Source organism: Cetorhinus maximus, chromosome 2 (genome assembly GCF_964194155.1).
Source record: "Cetorhinus maximus chromosome 2, sCetMax3.hap1.1, whole genome shotgun sequence".
NCBI lineage: Eukaryota > Metazoa > Chordata > Chondrichthyes > Lamniformes > Cetorhinidae > Cetorhinus > Cetorhinus maximus.
Window position 1 is genome coordinate 113,992,817 of NC_135880.1, and position 19,165 is coordinate 114,011,981.

The 19,165-nt window shown below is 43.2% G+C and overlaps 1 protein-coding gene across 1 annotated transcript in view; it reads right to left on the minus strand.

The window, feature by feature from the left end:
- Positions 1-1,311: 1,311 nt before the first annotated feature.
- The window catches only part of sema4d (sema domain, immunoglobulin domain (Ig), transmembrane domain (TM) and short cytoplasmic domain, (semaphorin) 4D), a 113,165-nt gene continuing 95,311 nt past the window's right edge, over positions 1,312-19,165 (minus strand). The window contains exons 16-18 of the mRNA XM_078568627.1: positions 6,018-6,221; positions 4,349-4,440; positions 1,312-2,329 (exon numbers count right to left, since the gene is read on the minus strand). Of these exons, the coding sequence (XP_078424753.1) occupies positions 2,300-2,329; positions 4,349-4,440; positions 6,018-6,221 (326 nt within the window). The 3' untranslated portion in view covers positions 1,312-2,299. The remainder of the gene's footprint in view (positions 2,330-4,348; positions 4,441-6,017; positions 6,222-19,165) is intronic.

A 19,165-nucleotide genomic window follows, 5' to 3' on the forward strand; every position in this document is an offset into this window, starting at 1 on the left:
CCCTGAATTGAGTTTCTTTCAGCACCAGGTGCACAGGAATAACTTGCCCTCCCCAACAATGATTCAACCATGAACATTCCTGCCAGGATAAACAAGCAATAGGAATTGTTGATTAGCACTGGACTCCACTTTCCATTATCACTACACTCTTGCATTCCATTTACCACCATCAAAAGGTTGTGAGGTATTAACATTTTATAGTTCAGAAAGAGGAAAGCCAGATGAGTTATCCAGATGAGTTATCCATTGTGATGTGCAATGAGTCTCAGCTTAAGGTGAACATGGTAAGAATGCAAACATTGGACATCTTAATGGGTTGTCTAGCCAAGCCTCTTTATCGCTTTTCACTGTAATGCCATGTAGTACCATGACAGAAGTAGTATGCAGAGAACAGTGCCAATTGCTGAACTTTGTAAATGTATAGTTATGAATGAGTGAACGTGCATTTATGTAGCACTTTTCATTACCTCAGACTCCCAGAGCATTTTACAGCCAATGATGTATTTTTGTAATGTAGTAGGTGTGGCAGACAAACTGTGCACAGCAAACTCCCACAGGATAATGGCCAGATGATGTTTTGTGATGGTGATTAAAGGATAAATATTGGTAAGGATACCAAAGGGAATTCCCCAGCCCTTCTTCAAATAGTGTCATATAATCTTCCAAGTCCACCTGAGAGGACAGTTTGGGCCTACAACTGAGCCACAACTGACAAAACATTAATTTGCTTCTATTTCACAATGCAATGTTGTCCCATCATTGTGCTACCCATGTTGCATATTAATTGGGTGACTATTAAGCAACAAGGGCTATATCAGGACAAGGTTACTTACAATTGTGGATTCAGGCACTCATAAGTTGGTGTTGCTCTTGCCACCCATAGGATATCCAGATTTTACAAAGGAATGTCCCAAAATATGACAAGATGTGCTTGTGTGTGTGGAGCAGGAGTAGTACTGTTCTGACTACTTAAATGCCTGTGAGATGCTGATATGCACTACCTTGAAATCTTCATCTCATAGCCCAGTTGAGAGCTGAATAAACCTTACCTGGAAAAGGGCTAACAAATACAAGTACTGGTGAAGTTTTAGATGTGAAGTCAGGTCCCCTGGTTCAGGATTCAGGGCCAGTGTTTGCAAGAACTATGCCACCTATCCTTGCAGTTTTCAACATCTTTATGGCCCTTGACAGCTCTTCGAAGCTGTTAGGCTTTGCTGACCTTCAGTGTTATTTGTCCTATGGTAAGTGTGGGAATTATAGCATGAGTTTTACTGATGCAAAGTGATACAGCTTTATGCATTCAAACAAATCTGAAAATCTCTCATGCTTTATTTAAAATTCTCAGGATCAAATTCATGCTCTTTCATCAAAAGAATACATGTTTTACACACAACATAACAATTTTGGTGAAATTCCAAATATTGGCACATAGGTAGCGACAACTTAAATGTGCTTTGTAGAAAACAAGAGTGGCATTTTAGATGCTTTCTGTTTGAGAAAAAGGCATTATCTCATTACCAGTAAATGTTATGATGTACTATGACAGAATGTCCATTAGTATGCACTATTATTGTTCTTGGTTGGAAATCTTTATAATTAAGATTCTTATAATAGTTTCGTGCTTTAAAAAGGTTCTTGGTTCCTGGCTTGTATTTACACAAACATCTTTGCTGCAAAGTAAAATGAATAATCCAGGATTGTAAAATTATTCTAATCTCTAGTTGTAATGAAAAGAATACATTGAGAACGGGAATCCATTTCTCTAAACTAACATATCCTTATAACATCTCTTTAGTAAATTTGGCAATGTACCTGAGACTAATATTCACTTTATTTCACTTTACAATGGAACTCTGATCCGCTGTGTTAATTTTTTTTGCTGATTTCATAGGCACAAACAAGTAAAACAACCATCATTGTGATTGATAAACAGTAGAGGACCTCAGGCACTGCTACTTCTGTGAAAAAGGGTCTTGTTAAAAATGGAGTTTTTGGTGAGTAACAAGCTTTACAAATTAGCTTTAAGTTGGTCAAATTTAGGGTGTTGTAGACTTGGAATCAAAAAAACACATACATAAACTCATTACGCTTTGGTTGACTGGAAATAATCTTAGAATTATCATGATACATAGCTATAATAACTACAAATTCAGTAAACTGTGTTGCTATCCTTTCAAAGTTCAAAATCACAAAGGACCTCTTCTGCCATTGACAAGGTTAAATTTAGTCACTTGCCGGTGCTTGGAACAAAATGACAGCTGACCTTCATTAATCAGATACAAATCCTTTCCTGTGTATCTTATTCTATGTTCTCCTCATCGCAGCTGTCCTGTAAGAAGAGTTTTTTAAAAAATGGTTATAGTTCACTTCATAGTTAAGATAGCTGAGCTGACTGCAACAGATTCCACTGTACTAAAAAGATCCAGTGACATAGTTATTGGCCTAGATTTTACAGTCAGCGGCAAAATGACAGTGTTCACCTCTGACCTGGAAGAAAGCTCCCTACAAAGATCTGGCAATTTCTGTTCCATGGATTTCACCTTCCCTGACATTAATTTCATTTTGGCGCCAACTATAGGGCATCTAGCATCCATCAACAGTGATGTCAACAGGCAGGCTAAGCAGTCTGATTGAAGAATTCTCACAACAGCAGGCCAGAAGTAAAATGCACAGATTATCCTCCTCATTTTGGGCAAAGATTAGGATACACACATGGGAAATAAGGTAGAAGCTGAAATATCATACATAACACTTTTAAAAATTATTTTAAAAATCTATGGAATTTTAACCATGATAGAGAAATTTGACATTCCACAAATATAAAATTACATTTTCAGGGTCAGAGGGATTGTTCAGCAGTGATTATAATTTGGTACACTATTCAAAAACCCCATTAACAAGGCATAACTTTTTCAAGAGTTTGTACAGCAACAGTAACAACATAAAAAGTGGAAGCTTAGGGAAATCTTAGAAATCACTTGAATTAACATCGATAACGACTTCAACAGCACTTGTAGAGGAGCAGGGAATCACTTGCAGCAATTTTTGGATTTCTACGTTTAGCTGCACACGTGTGGATGACAGATGTTGCTGTCAATTTCACAGGGTAACGGTGACAAATGCTCATCATTTTGCCATCATTACAATTACAAAATCTGGGCCAATCGGTTTAATAGGCTGTGTCACAAAATGGTAAAGCACAGACTAGTGCCTGGAAATTCCCATCATAGATTTAAAAAAAATTTTTCTAAAGCAAGGAACTTGTTTTATCATAGCAAGTTAGTGAATATTAGGAAGTCAATCTGGATCGTTTCAATTCTAACATCCAGTTCAAGTCTGAAACTGCTCGGACTGTTATTTAATAATCTGCACCCTTGATTTAAGTAATATTGCATGCTTAGATTGAGCAGGGGTTGGTGGGGAAGAGCAGAGGTAGGGGGAGGGGGCGAAAAGAGGTAGGCCTAAAAAAAGCAGAAAAATGAGCATGACAGGAAAGGATTAACTGAGCAAGAGTACAACACTTTTGTGTGAAGAACTGTCTGTCTATTGGAAGTCTGCTTTTTACTACTTTGAACCTGTACCCCTCTGTCCTGCTTGTGCAATTTAGTTTGAAGTAATTTCTCAGATCTAGCTTTGCCATAGAGTTTACTAGCTTAGTTACCACCCAAGATCATCTCCCAGATGTCTTCTATTAAAGGAAAGGTTTGTCTGACACTAGCCCATTTTTAAAAAACTATCAAGGATTATTATATTCCATTACATAGTATTCTCATTTGCATGGAACACAACTATGACCTAAGCAAAAAGTGGAAAATTCACATTGACGTCAGCATATTTTCTAAATGTGTGGGAAATTGCACAGAAAGTCCCAAACATGGGACAGTGTGCTTACCTACTGTGCAGTATAATGATGGATTGAAGCCCAGCATTTCCCAACAATGAGTTTCTATTCTCAGTACACTTCCTTGTAAAACAGCAAAGCATTGCAAACTAGCAAACCAGTGAAACTCAAATTCTGTCAACCATGGAATTCTGATATATCACCTAGAGACTGACTCAAGGTGAACATTCTATAAGAACACATTGCCAGTGCTTCTGGACAAGGAATGGACTACTTAAAAATGTGAAGTAAAGTAACTGCAAAAATGCAGGAAGGAATCAGGTTAACAAATTCAGATTTATGCTTAAGTTTGATGTTTTCGAAAAGGATTATAAAGCCTGAAACATTGATCACCCTTGAAAAGAATAGAATTTGCGCGTCAGGGTGGCTCTAATGTTGGAACCTTATGTAGATAACTAGGAACTCTTGAGAATAATTGACACTTGTTTGTGCCTTTTTTTTCCTTACCCATGACTTCATCCAAGCCTGCATCATTTGTTCATGGTCATCTATTGCCTTCCTCCATTTTGTCAGCTCCTTCGACCACTTTTTTTGGGCATCTAAATCAAACGTATGCAAAGTAAATGCAACAACCCTATCACAAATATCTAATCCTACTATATTTGGAAATTAAAAATTAATATATGAATGAATCATATTTGAGTGCGTACTGTGTGAAACCAGTTGAGGGAGTGGAAATGAATCAGTCAGCATCTGTTCAAATTCAATGTTCCGATAAGGAATTAATCATTCAAACCACCTCACCAACAATTTGTTGGCCTGATACTAAATTTAAGCGGAGGGGGTGATGCTGGACATATTGACACACTCCTGGGGACCCTAACTGTATCTCTAATCCGTGTTAAGTATGCAAAAGGAAATAGTGCTGTCATTATGAAGAGCATTTTTAGTACACAACAGAAACAATAGCCCGTTTAATTAAAAAACAAAGTAAAAAAGTACAAAATACAGAAATCTACGACTGATAAATAGTTGTCTAGTCACTTTGTAGATCCCCCTCATGAACCCCACTTTGAGCATCTATGTCTTGGTAGCCCATGAACTTAAATAGTGGTGCACCCCATGAGCTTTGTATACTGTTCTTGAACAAACTTACAAAGCTTTGTATTCCACTGAAGTATACGGTTTAGAGTTAAAATTTCAGTTTCATGACCCATCATCAGAAATTAATTGGATTAAGTTAATGCATACATATATATGCCAGATAAACTTGTATCAAAGTATTATAGAAGAGAGTTTTTTGAAGAGGTAACAGAGAGGGTTGATAAGGACAATGCTGTTGGTGTGGTATACATTGACTTCCCAAGGCATTTGTTACAGTGTTGCACAACAGACTTGTGAGCAAGTTATGGTTCATGGAATAAAAGGGAAAGTAATAACATGGATACAAATAAAAACAGAAAATGTTGGAAAAACTCAACAGGTCTGACAGCATCTGTGAAGAGAAAAACAGAGTTAACATTTCGAGTCTCTATGACAATCATTTTGTATTAGTGCAAAAAGCTCTCCTCACTAGCCTATCACGTCCACCCTCAAAGTTCCCACTGATCCAAAACACAATCACCCCAACATCTTTGTTGACCTACCTTGGCTCCAAGTTTCCAACACCATCCACGGTCAGATGTTTTTCCCATTCCACACCCTTAAATCTTCTTGGCTCTGTTCTTTTGTACATCCCTTTCACTCTACCATTGGTGGTAGAACCATCAGTCCTCTGGCTCTGTTCTCTAGAACTCCCTCATTAAACTTTCTGTCTTTGTACCTTTAAAAATCTTCTCAGCGCCAATCTTTTCAATTAAGATTTAGTCAACCCTCCTAATCTCTTCTTTCATCATTGGGTTTCTATTGCTTATTTATTCTTATACTTTTCTCTCCACTAGATTCTAATTACAATGAGGAGTTGTTATCATCAAGATCCTGGGTTATGTCATCACCATGGAAACAGAAATAGTTTGTGCTGAGACTAAAAAGCAGATAAGGGAGGCCCTGGGGCCTGTGCTGGTCACAGACCTTTCTGGGATTCTGATTGGTTATCGTTTGGGGGTGGGAGAGGGAAGAGAGTAAAGCACCTTGGGACATTTTGTGCAAATTAAATGCAAGTTGTTTCATTGCTTACCTTCAACTACAATGAGTACATTTGACTTTGCTTTTCCTTTTTTGGATGTAACATGACAGTGATATTGTGTGTCAGTTGTTACTGTATCCTTCAGCCAACTGATAACATGGATTCTCCCATCTTTTAATGGCTGGGTTTGGTGCTTAATGGAATCGGTCACCCTTTGACCATTTTTCTTCCAAATAAAGTGCAAATCTTTGGGTCCTGTGGGAAGCAATAATTTGATAAATTATCACATTTGTTTACTGGTTCCTCCTTCCAAGTTGTTCCCCTTTAAGGTTCTTAATACTATATCATCTTAACAAGAAAGACTGCCATAAGTGTAGATTTGTGACTGGCTGTCAGGAGAGACAACTGAAGCAGATTGATCTGGACGATGTTAGTGAAGTAGATTCCCTTGTGAGGCATCGTGCTGACTGTCAGTGAAAATCAACGGAGGCAAGTGAGAACAATCCTGTAACTTAGCTGCTTGGATGAAATGTCTGGTTATACCATGGCACTCAGTGGATTCCTTCTTAAGTAATGACATGTAAGGCCAGTGAAGATATTGAATTGCTGTATGCATTGAATACAAAATTTTCTCGCCACGAAGTTCTTCCCAAGTTTGATGTTGAACCAAACCTTGTTGATTGATATTAGAATATTGATCCTGCTACTTAAAAAGTCATTTGAATAACCACTAAACTGGTAACATTGTCAGTTCTTTTGCATTATCAACAGATTTCCGGCTTCCCGTTGCTGTAGTTTTATTCCAACTATATTTGATAGTTACAGCTAGCCTATCACCCTCATTATTACAGTACATTTGAGTCTTATAAAGCCACAAGAGCTGTTTCCTTCACTATTTTCATTCATTCTTAATACCCACTGTAGCTCAGATTGTAACGCACAAAAAGTTTAGCTCCCAGGGTCATGCCACAATGAGCACAGCTGCATGACCTCAGCTCTGAAATTCCCCTCTAAAACCTCTGCCTCTCTACCTCACTTTCCTTCTTTAAGACATTGCTTAAAACTACCATTTTGACCAAGTATCTGGTAATTTACCCATATATCTCATTATTGGCTCAGTGTCCAACTTTGATTGATAATGTAACTAAAGTGCCTTGAGACATTTTATTAATGGTGCTATATAAATAAATTGTTGACTATATTTGCATTTTTAACCATGAGTTCCCACATTCACTGAGGCCAGAATTTTACATCTCGCGGGTGGGCGTATGCTTGACCCAAATGGATGTGAAATAGCGCAAGATGACATCAGGTATGCACCCCAACGTCATCCCACACACGAGCAGTCTTCAGGTCAGCAGGTGCGCGCGGGTGTTAGAGCCGTGCCCGCCAATTACAGGGCTACTTAAGGCCATTAAAAAGGCAATTGATCCTGATTTTACATTGCCCATGTGACAAGTGCTCAAAATAGGCAGGCGGGCAGCCCACTTTTAACAGCCCAAGGGTGGGATAAATGGGTCAGCAGCATTGCCAGTGTGAGTAGTGAGGAGTTTAGGAGATAGTTTGCTGCTGGTTGCTTATTTGAACTTGACAGCTTCATCTCTGTTCTGAGCTTCAGTCTTAGCATTTCTAGGCTTCAATTCAGGACTCATTGGTGTCTCCAAGGCTGCCGGAGGATTTTGACCGTGTGGACTCTTCCAAGCACCAGAAAGCCTTCTGTTACCCTGTTAATGGGGATTATGGTCTCCGCTGGTGGTACCTCCTCAGCAGAAGGGAGAGGAGGCCTGTTGTCCTTATGCAGCTTCCAGGAGAGCGACCCATGGGAGGAGAGGCACAGGCACAAGGGGTGCAGGACCAGCAGGAAGTCCAAGGAGAAAGGGGCTGCAGGAAACGCCACTATCCTGCTGCCAGGGTTTATAGGCAGTGATGCAGCTGCCTCAATATGCCTGAGGTGCAATGCCAAAGGAGACTCTGCCTCTCCAGGGAGACAGTTTTGTCAGATGATTAGGCCTGAGATCAGCACCTACTGTGTGGGTGGACACCCAATGCCAGTGGCTCTGAAGGTCACAGTGGCCCTCAACCTCGATGTCTCTAGCTCTTTGTGGAGTCTCCCAATCAGCTGTCCACAGTTGCGTCAGGCTGGTAACTGATGCTCTGTTCAGGCGGGTAATGACACTTGTTCATCTCTGTACGGACGAGCGTGCCAGAGGCTTTGCAGCAATTGCTGGGTTCCCCCCTTTCCAGGGTGCCATCAACTGCAAACATGTAACCATCAAGGCGCCAGCGGGTCAGCCGGGGTGCCTTTGTCAACAGGAAGGACTTCCACCCGATGAACATTCAGATAGTGTGTAACCACAAAACGCAGATTCTGCAAGTCTGTGCAATGTACCCTGGCAGCTGCCATGATGCTTACATCCTCAGACACTCACAGATGCCAAGGCTGTTCGCTGCTCCAGCTCGACTGGATGGATGGCTGTTGGGTGACAAAGGCGACCCATTGAAAAAGTGGCTTATGACACCTCTCTGCCAACCAAGAACAGAGGCAGAGCAGCGGCATAACAGGAGTCATGCCTCCACAAAGGCAGTTTCTGAAGATGCACTTCCAATGTCTGGACCATTCAGGGGGAGCACTACAATACCCTCCAGAGCGACTGTCACTGATAGTGGATGCATGCTGCGCTCTCCACAATCTGACTCTGGCAAGTGGGAGACCCACTAAAGGAAGAGAATCTTGAGCTAGCTTCATAGGCCACAGATAATCACAGAATCGTTACGGTGTAGGAAGCCATTCGACCCATCGTGTCTGCACCGGCTCTCTGAGCATTTTTAACTTAGTGCCAATCTCCTGCCTTTTCCCTGTAACCCTGCACATTGTTCCTATTTAAATAATCATCCAATGCCCTCTTGAATGCCTCAATTGAACCTGCCTCCACCACACTTCCAGGCAGTGCATTCCAAACCCTAACTACTCGCTGTGTGAAAAAGTTTTTTCTCACCTCGCATTTGCTTCATTTGCAAAACACTTTAAAACTGTGCCCTCTGTTTCTCGATCCTTTTACAAGTGGGAACAGTTTCTCCTTATCTACTCTGTTCAGACCCCTCATGATTTTGAAAACTTCTATCAAGTCTCCTCTCAGCCTTGTCCTCTCCAAGGAAAACAGTCCCAACCTCTCCAATCTTTCCTCATAACTGAAGTGTTTCATCCCCGGAACCATTCTCGTAAACCTCTTCTGAACTCGCTCCAATGCGTTCAAATCCTTCCTATTGTGTGGTGCCCAGAATTGTACACAATACTCCAGCTGAGGTGTATTATATAATGTGTCTTATATAAGTTCATCATAACTTCCTTGCTGTTATAATCTATGACCCTATTAATGAAACCTAGAATATTGTATGCTTTAGAAAGAGCTCTCTATCTCTGTCCTGCCACCTTTACTGACTTATGTACACATGCACACAGGTGTCTCTGCTCCTGCACACCCTTTAGAATAGTATCCTTTATTTTATACCATCTCACCATGTTCTTTGTACCAAAGTGTATCACCTCACACTTCTCCACATTGAGCTTCATCTGCCACCTATCTGCCCACTCCATGTATGTGTCAATGTCCTTCTGAAGTTCTACACTGTCTTCCTCACAATTTACAATTCTCCCAAGTTTTGTGCCGTCCGCAAACTTTGAAATTGTGCCCTGCACGCCAAGATCTGGATCATTTATATATGTCAGGAAAAGCAAGGGTCCCAATACCAACCCCTGGGGAACTTCACTACAACCCTTCTTCCAGCCCGAAAAATACCCATTAGCCATTACTCTCCATTTCCTATCCCTCAGCCAATTTTGTATCCATGTTGCTACTGCCCCTTTTATTCCATGACCTATAACTTTCCTCACAAGTCTGTTAAGTGGTACTCTATCAAATGCCTTTTGGAAATCCATATACACCACATCAATGGCCTTGCCCTCATCAGCCATCTCTGTTACCTCTTCAAAAAATATCAGCAAGCTAGTTAGACATGATTTTCCTTTAACAAATCCATGCTGACTCTTCTGAATCAATCCACATTTTTCCATGTAACTATTAATTCTATCCCGAATAATTGTTTCTAGAAGTTTTCCCACCCACTGAAGTTAAACTGACTGGTTTGTAATTGTAAGGCAGATTTTTTTTGAACAACAGCATAATGTTTGCAATTCTCCAATCCTCCAGCACCTCCCCCGAATCCAGGGAACATCGAAGATTATTGCCGGTGCCTCTGCAATTTCCACTCTCGCTTCCTTGAATATGCTTGGATCTATCTCATTCGGTCCCGGTGCCTTATCAACTTTAAGTACCAACAGCTTATCCAATATCTCCTCCTTATCAATTTTAAACCCTTCTAGTGACTGAATTTCCTCCTATGTCACCATGGTCTGGGCAGCATCTGCCTCATAGGTGAAGACAGATGCAAAGTATTCATTTAACACCTCAGCCATGCCTCTTACCTCTATGTATAAATTCTCTTTTTGGCCCCTAATCGTCCCTATTCCTCCATTTACCACCCTTTTACTATTGATGTGCTTATTGAATACTTTGGGATTTCCTTTTATGTTAGTTGCCAGTCTTGTTTCATAATTCCTCTTCGCTTCTTATATTTGCTTTTTCACATCCCTTCCAAACCTTCAGTATTCAGCTTGGTTTTCAATTGTATTTGCTACCTGACACCTGTTGTAAGTACACTTTTTCTTCTTTGACTTAATTTCTATCACCTTTGTCATCCAGGGAGCTCTGAACTTGTTTGTCCTACCCTTCCCTTTTGGAGGAACATACCTTGACTGTGCCCAAACCATCTCCTCTTTGATGGTAGCCCATTGTTCAGCTACCGTTTTCCCCGCCAATCTTTGGATCCAGTCTCTCTGGCCCAGCTCTGTTCTTGCCCCATCGAAGTCCGCTCTCTGCCAGTTGATTATTCTTACTCTGGATTGAACAATGTCATTTTCCACCGTCATCCTAAACCTTATGATACAATGATCACTAACCCCTAAATGTCCCCCCACTGTCACTTGATCTACTTGGCCCGCCTCATTCCCAAGAACCAGGTCTAGCAGTGCCTCCTTTCTTGTTGGACTGGACACATATAGCTGTAGGAAATTCTCCTGAACACAATCTAGGAATGCTTGTCCCTCACTGCCCCTTACACTACCACTATCCCAGTCTATATGCGGGTAATTAAAATCCCCCATTATAACAACTCTATGATGTTTACACCTCTCTGTAATTTCCTTGCAGATTTGTTCCTCTATATCCTTCCCACTAGCTGGTGGTGTATACATTACACCGAGCAATTTAATTGCACCCTTCTTATTCCTTAGCTCTAGCCAAACCAATTCAGTCCTTGAAGCCTCTGACACATCCTCTTTCTCCAGTACTCTCCTTAATCAAAAATGCCACCCCTCCACCTTTTTTCCCTTTCCTATCTTTTCTGAACACTTTGTAACCAGGAATATTTAGCATCCAGATCTGCCCTTCCTTAAGCCAGGTCTCCGTTATCACCACAACATCATAACCCCACAAGGCAATCTATGTCTGTAACTCCCCAATTTTATTAACTATACTCCGTGCATTCACATGCATGCAGTGTAACCCTGATTTAGACTTCATTACTTGCCCCCTTACTCCGACTCCGTTTATTAACTTACTATTCTCTATTTTAGTGCTATCTGCCTCTCCCAGCATTCCGTACACCCTGGTATTACTTTCTAATATTCTGTCCTGGTTCCCACACCCCTGCTGAGTTAGTTTAAACCCTCCCCAACAGCATTAGCAAAACAACCCACAAGGATCTCAGTCCCAGCTCTGTTCAGGGGCAACCCGTCCGGCTTGTACAGGTGCCATCTCCCCTAGAGCCAGTCCCAGTGTCCCAGGAATCTAAAGCCCTCCCTCCTGCACCATCTTTCCTGCTATGCATTCATCTGTCTTATCTTCCTATTTCTGTTCTCACTTGCACGTGGCACTGGGAGTAATCCGGAGATTACTACTTTAGAGGTCCTGTTTGCTAATTTTCTACCTAGCTCCCTAAATTCCAATTGCAGGACCTCATCCCCCTTCCTACCAATGTCGTTAGTACCAATGTGGACCACGACCTCTGGCTGTTCGCCCTCCCCCACAAGGATGTCCTGCAGCCGTTCTGTGATGTCCTTGACCCTAGCACCAGGAAGGCAACAAATCATCCTGGAGTCACGTTGACGGCTGCAGAAACGCCTGTCTGCTCACCTAACTAAAGAATCCCCTATCAGTACTGCCCTTCTGCTCTTCTTCCTCCCCTCCTGTACAGCTGAGTCACTGTGGTGCCACTGGCTTGGCTCTTGCTGCACTCCTCCAAGGATTCATCGCCCTCACCAATATCCAGAATAGAAAACTGGTTAGTGAGCGGGACCTCTGGGGACTCCTGCATTACCTACCTGTTTCTTTTGAACTGCCTGGCGGTCACCCATTCCCTATCTGCCTGCTTGCCCCTAACTTGCGGTGTGACCACCTCTCTGAACGTGCTATCCGCATAGTTCTCCGCCTCAAAGATGCACCTCAGTGACTCCAGCCACTGTTCAAGCTCTGAAACGTGGAGCTCAAGCTTGTGCAGCCGGTGACATTTCCGGCACATAGGCTCGTCTGGGTCATGAGAAGTGTCCATGACTCCCCACATGCCGCAGGATGGGCATTCTGCTTGGCTGAGCTGTCCTGCCATGCCTTAACCTTTTAAATCACTTTTTTACTTAAACTTCAGTTACTTTTACTTACTTCAACTTACTTTAACTTTACTCTTGTATTATTAACTATAAACTGGAGGTTAGTAGAAAGTAGAAATGCTTCGCCCCTACTCACAAATCAGCTCCCTCTCCTCTGCCTATAAATTCTTACTTTCTCTGTGCTTGTTTAGAAATTTACGTTTCTGTACTCACACTGTTTTTAATCGCCCGACTGTCTCTCCGCTGTCGCCGTTTTATCCCTTGAACTCTTGCTATTTTATCCCCCGATCTCTTGCCGTTTTATTCCCCAAACTCTCGCTATTTTATTCCCCGAACTCTCGCTGTTTTATCCCCCAATCTCTCCATGATTGAGTCAGAAGAGAAGCCTGATGAGGAGCACGGCGAGGGCGTGGGGGCAGTCCTCTGGGTCCTCCAGGGAGGCAGGGATACTAGGGACACCTTGATCCAACACTCCTTCAACTAGGCTGCCAAAAATCTGCTTCCACCTCATGTCAGGGCTGCTGCCTCCATCCCGGATGTCTGAAATGACCCTTTCCTTTGAACCCAAAGTCCACTCAGTGCCTGTGCAATAAAGTTTAGAGCCACTCACATCCAGCATGAGATACTGAGGTGCCCTGCACCTACAAAAGAAGTGAAGCACACCCAGGCCATTAAGACAAAAGTAAAATTTATATCATGTTGGCACTCACCTTAAATGATCATAACTATATCTGGTGTTAATGGTCACACCAGTAAACGTATTAACAAAACATGGCAGACAGATTACCCGTGAACAGTCCATCTTGTGCTCATGGTGCCTTAAACTTACATTTGTCAGAGCTGTGTCTTGTTGACCCCCCCCCCCAACTCCTCTCTGGCAGCGGCATTGGAGACAGCCTGCTGACTGTGCTCTCCTGTTGGCATTTATGACCTTGGTGGTCGTCCTCTGGCTAGTGGAGCCTGTGATGGCCCGGCCTGGGAGGGAGTGGCCAGTGCCACGGCTGGCATCTCCCCAGTCATTGCAGCCTCATCAGATGCGATGGTCACTGGCAGAGGGGCGGAGGAGCTGATGCCGTCATCCTGAGCACCCAGGAACCCACAGAGATATCAAGCAGCTCATGCACCAATGCAAGGAGCAGGACCTCCCTGCTCACCATTGATGGACGGGCACCTAGCTGGGATACTGGGTGCCTCATCTATCCCCCACACTGGCACTGACCATCTGAGGTCGTTGCCTGTGTAAGGGCTTGCGTGTCTGAGCACAACCCCAGGTTCTGTTCCTGGAGCTGCCTCTCCATGAGAGTAGCCACTCTCTCAATGGAGGAGGCAGTCCACTCGGCCATGAGGGTCAACGCCGTGCTGATGGTCCACATGGACACCTCCACAATGGAGACCATGTCATGCATACCGTCAATGATCTCCACCAGATCCCCCTGCACATCCCACTGGACATCCAGCAACTGCCACCTAATGGACGATTCCAGAGGCTCATCATCTGCCTTTGAATCAGCATCGTCCTGGTCTCCAGCAGTCCTTCAACTGCCAGCACCCTGCGCACTCTCTGCCTCCACCTGCTCCTCAAGTGAGTGTGAAGTGCCCTCACTGCTATGCACCGGCATTCTAGCCGACGGTCTAACATCCACCAAGATGCTGGTATCTGCGCCAGTGCTTGGTGCAGAGAGGAGGTGTTACGCAGGTGCATCTAAAGCCCAGGGGTCCTCTGGCATCAAAGGTGGCTCTTCGGGACCCTGTATTCATGGATGAGCTGGCAAGGACATGTGATCAGTTTAAGTAATCACACTGTCACTATGCATGCCAGGCACCTTGGTGAGAATGGAGATCTGCATCATGGTGCCATTGTCTTTGAATGATTTATGGGAACTCCAGGTTTGAGGCTCCCATTAATGATGAGGCTACACAAGACTGTTTGCACAATCCGGCACTCTCACCTCTGTGCACTGCACTCTTACCTTCGTCAGAGACCCCTGCATCTCCATGACCGGCTGACCAAGGTGGGTGGCTCCAAGGCATCCATCTGGTACCTTGTCAGAATGAGGTGGTTTGGGGGGGCCTCTGCCTGTCTTAGTTCTTTCGTCGGTGTTATGGCTTCTCATCTCCTGAAAGGGCAGAGGAGCATTGATTAGTCCACTCCCTATCTGCAGCGCCATATCAGCCTGACCAATCTCACCTGAGGAACACATCACAGGGCATATCCGAGTCATGGCCCTCGAGCTGCAAGGCACTCAGGCCAAGCAGCCAGGCTCACCCCCTTGGCCAGTGTCAGTGTCAGTGACAGTTGGCACTAAGACGCTAACATCTCTGAGCTCCACAGGGGGGACTGCCAGCCCTTAACACTTCTCCACACTGATCCATGCCAACTTGGTACTCACCCTTGCTGTGCTCAGCAGATCGTTGAACCTTTAGCGGCACTGCACCCGTGTGTGCCGCACAACATTGTGGCCACTGACCTCGGCTGCCACCTCCTCCCAGGCTTTTTTGGTCAGGTGTGGTGGCCTCCTCCTGCCATCCCTGGGTACTAGAGTGTCCCGCCTGACACCAGCCTCCTCCACAAGGGTCGCGAGGCACTCATCCGAGAAATGGGGGGGGTTGAGTGCCCACCCGACCTGTCCTCCCGTCTGATGTCTCCAGCCGCTGGTGAAGCTGTTGTTTGAATGAAATGGATTCCTGGACTGACTCCAAAGATTCTCCCCTGGCAGCCTTCAGGGAGCTGCCTCTGCCGGTTTTAAAGTACCCACCAGGTCGCCATTGGACCCGGTGCCCGACGCCCCCGCCCGGCCCATCCCGACCTTTGAGAAGATGCGTTTCATGTTGGCCGGACCTTAATTGACATGAAATCATGTTTACAATGCGACTGTAGCCAGGAGCGGATTCCACATCCACTTCCACTCCCGCCAACTTGGCGCACACACCATGCGTGAAATTCAAGCCTTAAAGTACACAAGCACACTGAATTATGTCCCTGCTGTGATAAAAACTGTTAAGTCTCACTCACTTTAAAATAGATTACTTGGATTTAAAATTTAACTTATGGTGATGGATTTGGTTCCTGAAATGTTTTCCAGGAGAAATTGTCTGGTGTCTAGATTTTGTTTCTAGCAACTTCCTTAAGATCCTACATGTATGAAATAGATGTAAGCATCCCAAGTGTTTCCAATAAAAAGATAACCCCCTGGAAAAAGTTGCTTCATGCTTCAAAGAGTTTATTGTCTCATTGCCCTTTGACCATAAACCTCCAAATATTTCATCAAATTGACTCTTTGACAGCAGGGTTGAAATTAATAAAAATGATTGATGCAAGGACACACATGCCCTATCCAATTTGTGCCTGTATTACAGGCAACGTCATATTGATAAAGCCAACTTTGCGGTTGTCCAGGGTGGCCTGTTAAAACAGGCATTATGTTTTTTACATAGCTATGAGAGGCCAAACATCTGTTTTAGGCTCTCTTGCAGAAACTGGTTTGAACTGAGCATTTCCGTGGAGACACAAGGAGCAGAAGTGCCCCCCCACTGACTCCACAGATCCACCATCAGCAACCTCCACCGCCACTTCCTCCATCACAACCACACCCACAGGTTGCCAATACTGCAGCATTGATCTGGAGTCTCCTGGAACTTAGGCTGTTGTGAGCAACCCTGGAGAAAAATCTTTGGGTATTGTTTTTTTTTTTCATTTCCTTAAATGTTGGAGATAGTGGGGAAATAAAGGTTGTTTTACTGACAGTCAAGAACCATCCAATTGGATATAGGAGTCTTTTCACTTTTCTATTGGTTTGGGAAGGAAGGCAATGCACCGTGAGAATGGTTTCTTCCATTAAGTGATTTTACTCTCGATGGCAGTTTGTTGTACCTTTCTTCTATCCTCGCTTTTTCCTTGCTTTCTCCTCATAGCCAGTTTGTTGTATCCTCATCGCAAGTTTGTTGAGTCGTTGCTTTATCTTCGTCGCCAGTTTTTGGGACCTGTGAATCCCAATTGCACGCTTGTTGCAGGGTGACCGAGTTGGTACAATAGATAGAATTGATCAGCAGACACTTCTTAGGTGGAACACATTCTGTTTATTTACAAGTTGCTCAGCAGCTACACTTCTGTGCTTTCACATCAAACCCTATCTCCACACTACTGACTACTAACTATAAACTACTGACTACAGAGGTAGCCCCCACTACTCTTCTATTGGTTACACAAGATCATGTAATCTTCCTTTGTAACCTTCTTCTTAACGGTATACTACACATTACATAAAACCATAACTACCACAATTATGATGCTGCATTTCTTTGACTTTAAATTTTCAGCTGTTTAGTTCTTGTCCTATAATAATTTCTTCACAGTGTCCACAACTACCAATAGAATATTTCAGATACAACTTCTCTTTAGAACAACAGAAGGCTACAAACACAGAAAGAGACTATTTAACCAACCATGTCTGTGCTTGCTTAACAAAAACTGACACAAATACCAAAGTCAGAGGAATGCTAGACATTTATTCGTCTTAAATCTTCCAATTTCTGCTTGGGATCAAACAGTCTGCAGCCAGAACACCTTAATTATACCCTTACAAAATCAGCTTACTTTTACTTATTGCCTGCTTGTTTTATGAAGGCTTATTGCTGTTAAATCTTTGTAAGCTTATTGTAACTACAGCTAAGGATTATTACAAAGTTTGAAAATGACACAAATCACTTTTTAATTTTTATTCTTTAAAATCTTTTTATCAATTTGGTGTAAAAGCTTTAAATGCTTGCAGCAAAAGGCCACTTGGAAAAAGATATTCATCCTAATTTCAAATTGATGTTCTCCTTTTAAAATTTTTTCTCAGTAAATTGTTAAGATAGTGTAAGGGACGTCAGTGCTGCAATTGTAACACTTCTCCAGTTTGGGCATTCAATGTTAGCTTCAAGGTTCAGCTAAAGCACAACCAAATGTAAAATAAAGGGTCCCTCTAATCTGCTTCAACTGGAGATAAAGTTTGCCTTCACTGATTGGACACTAAATAAATGGAGCAGGTTGCTTGCTTGTTAAAGAGCCCAACTGATTTTTGTGACTGAATAGGAAAGAGAAGTCACAACATGGCGTTTGCACCAATGTGCATTTTTGAGTTCTCCACCACCTAACCTACAGGCTTCAAGTAAGAATTTCAATGTAGCGCTAAATTGTGAATCCTCCCAAAAAAAATTAAGAAGCATGGGCCAGTGCTTCTGCTGGTATTAGACTTCATTATGTTTCTACTTCAAGAAACATCAGTGTTGAATACTGCAGTAAGGTGCAACACTTTCATTACTGCTAAATGGAATGGCAGTTGAAGAATTATTTATTTGTGCAGATAAAATGAAATTTAATTAGAGTCATAGCTCAGTCAGCAGGCTTGAAGGTGGGGGACTTGTTAAATCCCACAGGTGGCCTGCCCACTGACCCCTGCCCCGGCCCAATTAATGCCCACTTAGTTGCTTCAGCCTGCCGCTGCTGGGATTTAAATAGTTGCAGGTAGAGGCCTATGCCAAGCAATCAGCCCAGCAAGCTTCCTTTGTATAGGCTGGTGGCAGAGAGGGGTGGGTGTCCCTCCTTAACAGACTCCCTGGGCTTATCAGAGGCGCCCCTCAATGATTTTACTCCTCTCCCAGGTTGCCTCTCAAACCCTACCCCCTCCCAACCCCCTTGCTTGAGCCTGTCACCTTGGCACCCAATGAGACCCCCCAAATATGTACCCAAATCCCATTAAGGGCAGGGGTCCATGTCAGCTCTCTGTAGAGCAAACCAATCAGTCCAATTCTTCCTGTTCTACCACTGTAGTCCTGCAAGTTTATTTTCTTTAAGTAGCCAGTTAATATTCTTTTGAAATCATTGATATTCTCTGCTTCCAACACCCTTGTGGGTAGTGAGTTTCAGGTCAGTACCACTCACTGTGTAAATAAGTTCTTCTTCATATCCCTCTTGTATCTTTTGCCCAAAACCTTAAATGTGACCCCTAGTCCTTGTACCATCAGCTAATGCGATCAGCTTTGCTTTGTTGACCTTATCTGAACCTGTAACTATCTTTTACGCCTCTATCAAATCTCCCCTCAACCTACTTTGCTTCAAGGAGAACAACTCCAGCTTCTCCGACCTAATCTTGTAGCTAAACTCTCTCATCCCTGGAACCATTCTGGTAAATCTCCTCTGCACCCTCTTCAAAGACCATCACCATCTTCCTAAAGTGCGTTGACCAGAACGGGATGATACTCCAGTTGTGGCCTAACCAGAGCTTCATAAAGGATCGACATAACTTCCCTGCTTTTCGCTAAACATACGAATTAGGAGCAGGAGTAGGCCACTCGGCCCTTCGAGCCTGCTCCGCCATTCAATAAGATAATGGCTGATCTGAATGTAACCTCAACCTCACATTCCTGCGTACCCCCAATAATCTTTCATCCACTTGTTAATCAAGAACATATCTAGATCTGCCTTAAAGATATCCAA